Raw genomic sequence first — 8,773 nt, 5'->3', positions numbered from 1 at the left:
ATCTCAACAGAATGTTCGAAGCAAGGATTCTATGTATCGGGTGAAAAGTTTTAAACTGTTCGAATGTTTCAGATTACGTGGTTTTTCAAATTATACGGATCGTATTCGCGATTTGATAACTACAGACAGACAGATTCATTAACACGCCTGTCGTCGAAACAAGACTCGGGACTCCCTCTATACGTCTTTCTTCGTTGTGCGCATCTCGCGGATCTACTTGTTCCTTCGTCGCTCTAAATTTTTGCTTTCGTCGCATAATCGGAGAACGCAGCGCCGCGTTACCTATCGATCGTCTCCATTAACTAGTCCGTTACACAACGAACTATAACTATTGCCAAACAATAGATTATGCCGTGGCTGTGCGCCGTCAGTCGGCGCGTAGGCAGGGTAGGGGTTTACCTTATGCAAGCGTTACATACATTTGGTTATATTACTGACATTACGTAAACGCTGCTGATTACAAGGCGCGAGAAGGGAGAGAGAAGTGTTACAAATTGTCGATATTCAGGATATTCGTCGATAGCCGGTGTGTATCTGGGTTACGTGAAGAAAATAAACGAAACTGGTCATGGTGCGGCTGACTGTTGCACAATTCGTGGGGTAAAAGTTGACCTCGCGTTTCGCGCGCTCTGTTTTCCCCGCCTGCTAACCGCTATAGGGGACATCTATGATCTAACTATCTAATAACATAATTTCGATGCGTTACAATTTTTAGCGAGTAATTGCTATTATTGGAATATGATGCTCGTTGAAAATTAAAATAAAAGTTACGTTTCTTCGATCACATTATGATCGATTTAATAGGTTAAAATTAACATATCGGAATACTTATAGGACCTAAAGGAATTTCTTAATCTTAGACGGAGTTATAATTGGTAGACTTTTCCCGAGTATTCGAGGAACGAATAGAAATTATCCGAACGTTATGTAAATTCGAACGAAGACGCGGCTATTAAAATCCCTAATCTACTTTCAGGTATTACGTTTGAGAAAATTCGCGGTTCTTGATAAACGAACAAGCTCATTGGCCAACGTGTATCCTTATTTTTGTTTGGCTTTCGTTGGTAATCAAACATGATGTGCGAGAGGAACGGAATCGCTGACTTTGAAACGTTCACGGCACGTTACGAAACGGGTCTTCTTACCTTGTAGCGTCGCATTATACATATAGGAGAGGGTCGGTACAGCCATTCGCGCGCGTAAGAGGTTGGTTACATGAGCGTGTAAATATTTCGCTTACGACGAACGGTTTATTCGTTGCGTTATGCGCACCTCTCCCGGTGCCTTAAACCTCCAATTACGTAAGCACCGCCGTTTGATGTTTATGTAACATCGTACCACGTTACCGACGAAATCGGTCATCGTCAGCATTGAACGAGGAACAACTATCAGAAATAATACCCGCTTCTGCGCTTCGTTCAACGATCCACTGATCATCCGACTAGCGTCACCTGGTACAACGTACACGTACTAAAGCATCGAACGTATGATAACAAGTATGTTTCTTACCTTTTTCAATTTAATTTTATTTCCACCAGTAGTCATGTACATTTTGCCTGTTTGACATTAGGAACTCGCAGTTTTGTCGCACGTACGTACAGACTTCCTGTCTCAGGTTCTGAAATACCGACGTGCACAAAAATCGCAGTGTTTCTTACGCCCTCTGCATTTTTTACGGTGAACACAAGGCAAAGATGATAAAGTCGGCATAGTCCGGGAAGCAGTAAATATTTAACGACCACTTATTTTCGCATCCTAATTTCGAGGTTATTTAGACAGAATTATTTAAGAAATGAAAAAACTGTCTAAGGCTTTTTACCTTCACCATACCTGGGATCGGTAAGACTAGAAATTGGAGCGTAAAAAAATCGCAAAAGCGTATCGAACAACTATGTTTTACTCGAACTAAATAATTATGTAAAAACGGTAAGGCATGTGACATTTTGCTATATGTGACAACCACTGTGCATACTAACGATTCATACACGTTCGTATGTATTATAAAAAAAGGAAAATTACGTTTAATGTATATTGTCACTGATACAATTAGTTATAAACTTGATTCGTGATTACTATATTGTGACTGCTAATCTTGATTACGTATTATGTTATTAGGACGCACTTATATCGACTCGTCTTGTACCATGGCACGCAAAGCTGTACAGAAGGAGAGGGCGTTGGACACGAACTGAAATGACATCAACTTGTTATTTATATATATAACATTCGTAATTAACCTGTTAATCAGAGAAAGGTATTGTAATCGTTATTCGAATTGGTAATCCCTCAAACATAATACCTTTATTTAGGGCTCTATATATTTTTGCATGCTTTCCGTCAAACTCTAATTACATATACGACGTTTACATTTGCAGTGTCGAAAACCGAATAAGATGAATTTAGTAAGCTTTAATATTATGATCGTAGGAGTCTTCTATTCAATGACTACCTGATTAACAGGTTAATTCGTTCCCTTCACAGTTTCTTCTCTGCGGACCAGTGCATATTATATATTTATATCCAAGCAGAGAATAAGAATGTAAAGAAATATAAAAATATATACACTGACAAAACATTACGTAAATATCGATAGTCTATTGACTATTATAATTGACAAAAGAGACATTGATTTCTCTTACCGAACAAAAGAAACGCAAATTAAGTTCCGGCATAAAACAACCGACAGAAAGTGTTACCGGTTTTTGATGAACCAACACGTTGAGCATGTGCTTTCGCACTTCTGAAGACTGTTCGTACCAGTCTATGTCGTATACGCTTTGCGAGACGTTCACACTCTGAAAATTATGCAAGATTAATTATACGCGACAAAAATATAATTTAATTTATAACGCAAGGAATTATGTACAAGATAGAAATATCTTGACGCAACATTGTAATCAATCGAACAGCTTCGACGATGGATATTTTATTGCGTATTTATTATATGGAAGTCTATGTGTTTTAAAGTCCGACGACAGTTGGAAATAATTTCCGGTGAGGAGGACGAGAAGTTCCATTTCGATTCGGCCTGGGTTTGACAATAAGTCTGTGTCGATGTGTTATCGAATAATTCGAAAATATTCACGGGATGTTTTTATCTGATGCATGAAACTTTTTACAGTTACTATCCTTACAATAATCACATACAGATACTTACAGCGTCTTGCAAATAATCAGCTGGCCACGCATACATGAATGTGAGGATGAGACAGAAGGCACTAGAGTTAACGAGCTCCATTTTCGTAGTTATTGGAGAATCCTGTTTACAAATTGAATCACCGATTCCTTATACTATACACAAAACACCAGAAGATTCACATACCATTATCATCAAAATCCCACACAGAGCTATGGTAAACGTTGTCATTCCCAAGACATAAAGTACTATAAAGCGAAAACAACCGACCACTTCCTCCGCGTATCTAGACAGAGATAAATTACTTAAAAACGAAGACAAACTTACATCAAAGACTAACTTACATCAAACAACATAAAACATTATCTTTACCTTCTTAAAAATAATTCTTTCTTAATACAAACGATCAACATACGAATATTCGTAATTTTCTCAATTTCCATGACTAAACATTCGAATCTTGCAGCGGCGAACCACATTAAGAGCGCACCAACTACGCCTATGCATAAGTGTGCAGTGACGGTGAGGCATACGCTGCTGTGATGTAAGTAGATGATAATATTTACTGGTGTATAATTAACTTCAAACGGATATTCTACATTGACCAGGGTTGGAATCGGTAAGACCAAAGGCCCAAACATAAAAAAGGTTAGCGACGTATAAACAGCCACTACATAAGCACTATAAAGGACGTTGCATTTTACTATATGTGCGATGAAAATTTCTCTTTCGAACTGCTGCGCCTCGTTCACACATTTCACCATCTCTCCAATTATACGCTACAACATGTTTCAAACATCAATGCTTCCGACGCGAATTAATTGCTGAAGGGACGCGAGGTTGAACTTACTTGCAGCGAGTCGCGCTTCTTCCAACATATACAAGTCTGAACAACTAGTTGCGTGGTGTATATCGTTAAGGTGATACATTTGAAGAGAGCGTCCAAGTAAAAACTTATATCGTCTAGGTACAAATAAATCGAGTACAACGAAGGCACAAGAATCAGAAAAGCGTTGATGACAATACAAATTTGTGCAATTTTGTAACTGCCGCGGCTTCTGCCGCTGTTGTCAGCAGATGGCCAACAAAAGCTTAAAGCTACACTGCGCCGAGTAAACTGGATTACATCTTCCGGTGTTATTTGTTTCGACATAATCTCAACAAACTTTTACATCTAATGAATCGGACTAAACACGTTTCAATTCGCACAGTAGGAAGGTATGTCCAGGTTCTTGGGAGCCAGGTAGTTATTACTTTTCTTTGAACGTAACTACGTAATCATACCCTTACTGGTACAACATTACCTTGTATGCAGGTGCGAATCAATAAATGATACTGAAAATACGCAGGAACAACTCGTGTTTATTGGAAAGCACGGAGTTCTTATACTACTGTTAGGTGCTTCGATGGTAAGAATTATTAATTGCATTATGCATTTGCACGTTTCTGGTTACTAGAGAGGCACAAAGGCACGTTATTACGTACAGCCGGCAATATTCAAGTTGCAGAACCTTCTTCGAAAATGCAACGTGGCATATGTGCACGATGCCATATATTTAGTATCTTGGGCGATATGTATAGCTAAGACTAAAATAATAACAAAGTTTCCCATCTAAACATCTAGTAGCTGTATCGACTTATATTTCTTTGAGGATGAGTCTGGATGATTTCTCATGACATCGTTGTAAAAAACGGGTGATTTGTGATTACAAGCGTAGTCAACGCGAAGACATTTGACGCGGTCCTCTGTCTGTTCAATACCATCTATGGAAGAAATAATGGACAACCCGTAACCCTACACAACGGGTAATTAGAACACTATCAAAAAGCGTAATGTAAGTAACGTGGCTGTTATAATATCCAAAATTATATTACAGTAATATTAACGGTTTTCTTCGTGCGCATGCATCCTGAAAATAATGAGTTTTAATGTATATTTTCATTGAAACAACTAGTTTGGAATTTCTTTCTTTATGAGTATCCTTTTATCATATTCTAGTCTTCACTACATATTACGTATTTAGGATATACTAGTGGTCTTGTACCATGGTACGCAAAGCAGTACAAAAGGAGAAGGCGTTGGACACGAACTGAAATGATATCAACCCGTTATTTATATACGTATTATTCGTAATTAACCTGTTAATCAGGGGAAACTAGATAACGTGTCACTGACATTGCTAATCTCTTGAACATAATATCTTCATTTAATATTCTCTATATTTTTCCGCGAGCTTTCTTCATATTTCTTCCTATTAACCTTCATCATTATGTTTTAATTCCACGACCGTAGACTTTTTTTACTCAGTTACGACCTGATTAACAGGATAATTTATTCATTTCCCAGTTTCTTGCCTTCAGACTCATTACATACTTATAACGGGTGTATGTAAATACGCAACAAGTAAGAATGCACGAAAATGTGTAAATATATACACTGTCAAAACGAATGATAGTACATAAATTTCGATAATCTATTCACCATCATGATTGACATTGGAGATATTGATTTTCCTTACCGAACAATAAAAACGTAAATTAAGCTCTGGCACAAAGCAACCGACAGAAAGTGTCACTGGTTTCTGATGGACCAATGCGGTGAGTATGTCCTTTTGCATTTCTAGTGGTTGTTTGTACCATTCCATATAGTATACGCTTCTGGAAACGTTAACGCTCTAAAAATTAGACAATATTATACGTAATTATGTACATAACGAAATACGTAATTATACATAACAAAACATAATTTGTTTGGTATTGTAAGTATTTTTGCAACTGACGTTTCTTGTCGTAAGATTGTAATCAATCGAATGTCCACGACGCCATGATAAGTGGACGTTTACTTACTATTTATCCGTAGAAAAAAATACGTTTCTATATGTTTCCAGGTTCGAAGATCGTTAGTTACAATTTCGAGTGCAAAGAAGACGGAGTACAATTTCGTAGCAGATTGCATCTCAGAGTGAGTTTGTATCGATATGTTATTAAATTTGGAAATATATTTCTTAACGCAAAAATTCACGTACGAGATGCTTTTATTCGTTTCATAAACTTTTTCTTTGCTACTTGTCATACAATTATCGCACACAAATACTTACGGCATCTTGTAAATAATCAGCTGGCCACGCATACATGAAAGTGAGTAAGAGACAGAAAGCACTAGCGTCGAGGAGCTCCACTTTCGTAGTTACTGGTGAATCCTGTAAATGTCCTAATTTAAATTCTACGAAATTGTATCACCGATTCATTATACCGAACAGAAAATACCAAAAGATCCACATACCACTATCAATAAAATCCCACATAGAGTTATAGTAAACGTTGTCATTCCCAACACATAAAGTATTATGAAGCGAAAGCAACCAACCACTTCCTCGGCGTACCTAGATACAGGGAAACTGTTTATAACGAACACAAATGTCTCTGTTAAATCACACATGGTAAAATATTCTTCTTACCTTCTTAAGTGTAATTGTTTTTTAATACAAACAACTAACATACGAATGTTCGTAGTTTTCTGAATTTCCACGACTAAACATTCGAATCTTACGGCAGCGAACCACATTAAAAGCGCACCAAACACACCTATGCATAAATGTGCAGTAACAGCGAGGCACGCGCTGCTGTGATGCAAGTAGATGATAAAATTTACTGGCGTATAATTCACTTGAAACGGATACTCCACTTCCACTAGGGTTGGAATCGGTAAGACTAGAGGTCCAAATATAAAAAAGGTCAGGGTCGCATATATAGCGACTACGTAACCAACGTAAATAATATTGTATTTTACTATATGTGCCATGAAAATATCTCTTTCGAAATTCTGCGCCTCGTTAACGCACTTCACCATCTCATCAATTATACGCTACAACATATTTTGAACATCAATGATTTCGACGCGAATTAATTGACGAAGGGACGTAAGGGTCGAACTTACTTGCAGCTTGTCGCGCTTTATCCAACATATACCAGTTTGAATAATAAGTTGCGTGGTGTATATCGTTAAGTTGATACATTTGAAGAGAGCCTCCAAGTGAAAACTTATATCGACTAAATACAAATAAATGGAGTACAACGAAGGCAGGAGGATCAGGAAAGCGTTGATGACAATACAGATTTGTGCTATTTTGTAACTACCGCTGTTGTCAGCAGATGGCCAACAAAAGCTTAAAGCTACACTGAGCCGGGTAAACTGGATTACATCTTCCGGTGTTATTTGTTTCGACATAATCTCAACGAACCCCCTACGTCTAATGAATTCGATTAAACACGTTTCAATTCACACACTAGGAAGAGACGAGTAAATTCTTGGCTGCCAGGAAGTTATTAGTTTTCTTTGAAAGTACCTATAAAAGCACGGTTTTTCCGGTGCAGCGTTGTCTTGTATGCACGTGCGAATTAATAAGTGATACACATAATATGTAGGAAGACGCGTTTATTGGAAAACAGTTAGTTCTTGCGTTCTTAGATGACTGGATGGTGATTATTGATTGTATTATGCATTGGCACGTGCATACTACTAGACAAAGGGAAGTAATTACATACACGGAGCAATATTCATCTATCAAATTTGTCTTTGAAAATACAAGTTTGCATATGTAAGCCATATATTCAGTATCTTGTGCAGGAGTATTCGCTTCGTGGAAAACTAAATGTAAAACAGAAAAATTCTCTATCTGAGCATCTAAAAATTATATCGATTTGTGTTTTTTTTTTGTAAATGATACTGAACGAATTGATTCTTTTTAATGATATTGCTGTGAAAAACAAGTGTTTTGTGATTGCATCTACAACTAAACCTGTTCATTACCATAGACGCAACAAATCGACGCATTAAAAAAGAAAATTAAAATTTTAATGTATATTTTCATTAATATAACTGATTACGAACTTCGTTAGTGACTATCTTCTTATGATTTCTAATCTTGAGTACATATTTTGTATTTAGGATACATCTTCTCCAACTCGCCTTATATCATTGTTCGCAAAGGGGTACAGAAGGGAAAAGCTTTGGACACGAAGTGAAATTATATCAATTCGTTATTTATTTATTATTCTTAATTAACCTGTTAATCGGAGAAGATTAGATGACGATATGGCAATCGCTTGAATATGATATCCATATTTAGTGTTAGGTTTGGATTAGCGATATTTTTATTTTTATGTATTTGTATAATTGTTATCGTCAAAGCTGTAAATTTAATAGAATCCTGTTTTTTGTTATAGATTTCATACTGACTATGGGGTTCGATGCCATGATAACTTCCTGCAAGCAAAGGATAGCGTTAATAACAATACTTCTTGCATCTGATGGTAAATTGCATACATTTTTATTCCTCCGATCATCCAATCACTTTTTTTTAACGAATTTATGTGCTTCATTTATTAGACTCCTTGCACATCGTGTCTTCGATGTGATTAAAATTTTATATCGATAATATTAATTGGTATAATTTGGATAAAATCAGGATTTGCTCAATATCGATATTTGTAAAAATTGTGAAAATAAAAAATACGAATATGAAATGGCACGAACGTCCATAGGCTAATATTAATAAGGCTATGATAATAGGACAGAATATGTGTCTTATACTTTAGTAATTAAAGTTGAGAATTCCATACCACACATGCTGTAGT

General features: G+C 36.6%; 2 protein-coding genes and 1 long non-coding RNA gene across 3 annotated transcripts; 1 reads left to right on the top strand and 2 right to left on the bottom strand.

Moving 5' to 3' along the window:
- Positions 1 to 1,933: 1,933 nt before the first annotated feature.
- On the bottom strand, positions 1,934 to 4,289 carry LOC117214835. Its single transcript, XM_033461202.1, has 6 exons — positions 3,987 to 4,289; positions 3,509 to 3,915; positions 3,323 to 3,422; positions 3,158 to 3,259; positions 2,640 to 2,795; positions 1,934 to 2,188 (listed from the first exon to the last, which is right to left on the bottom strand). The coding sequence occupies exons 1-6, from the start codon at positions 4,287 to 4,289 to the stop codon at positions 2,123 to 2,125; spliced, it is 1,134 nt and encodes a 377-aa protein (XP_033317093.1). The 3' UTR covers positions 1,934 to 2,122.
- A 691-nt stretch (positions 4,290 to 4,980) lies between these two features.
- LOC117214842 lies at positions 4,981 to 6,994 on the bottom strand. Its single transcript, XM_033461210.1, has 5 exons — positions 6,595 to 6,994; positions 6,420 to 6,519; positions 6,235 to 6,336; positions 5,656 to 5,811; positions 4,981 to 5,226 (listed from the first exon to the last, which is right to left on the bottom strand). The coding sequence occupies exons 1-5, from the start codon at positions 6,984 to 6,986 to the stop codon at positions 5,167 to 5,169; spliced, it is 810 nt and encodes a 269-aa protein (XP_033317101.1). The 5' UTR covers positions 6,987 to 6,994; the 3' UTR covers positions 4,981 to 5,166.
- Positions 5,612 to 6,789, top strand: LOC117214845. The gene is made up of 4 exons (XR_004488950.1): positions 5,612 to 5,734; positions 6,025 to 6,098; positions 6,255 to 6,576; positions 6,650 to 6,789. It is a non-coding gene; the product is annotated as an uncharacterized LOC117214845 (long non-coding RNA).
- Positions 6,995 to 8,773: the final 1,779 nt, after the last annotated feature.

Source organism: Bombus bifarius, unplaced genomic scaffold (assembly GCF_011952205.1).
Source record: "Bombus bifarius isolate JDL3187 unplaced genomic scaffold, Bbif_JDL3187 scf7180000009243, whole genome shotgun sequence".
In the NCBI taxonomy this organism is placed as follows: Eukaryota; Metazoa; Arthropoda; class Insecta; order Hymenoptera; family Apidae; genus Bombus; species Bombus bifarius.
Note: the sequence above shows the minus strand (reverse complement) of the source record. Positions and strands in the feature narration are given on the sequence as shown.

Excerpts from the sequence above, each read along its gene's own strand:
- LOC117214842 (XM_033461210.1), bottom strand. The coding sequence starts at position 6,986 with ATGGTGAAGTGCGTTAACGAGGCGCAGAATTTCGAAAGAGATATTTTC. Across the intron at positions 6,337-6,419 it reads GTGGGATTTTATTGATAGTG|GATTCACCAGTAACTACGAA; the intron begins GTATGTGGATCT and ends GGACATTTACAG. Across the intron at positions 5,227-5,655 it reads ATTTACGTTTTTATTGTTCG|TTCGTGTCCAACGCCTTCTC; the intron begins GTAAGGAAAATC and ends ATATCATTTCAG.
- LOC117214835 (XM_033461202.1), bottom strand. The coding sequence starts at position 4,289 with ATGTCGAAACAAATAACACCGGAAGATGTAATCCAGTTTACTCGGCGC. Across the intron at positions 3,916-3,986 it reads AGAAGCGCGACTCGCTGCAA|CGTATAATTGGAGAGATGGT; the intron begins GTAAGTTCAACC and ends AACATGTTGTAG. Across the intron at positions 2,189-2,639 it reads ATTTGCGTTTCTTTTGTTCG|TTCGTGTCCAACGCCCTCTC; the intron begins GTAAGAGAAATC and ends ATGTCATTTCAG.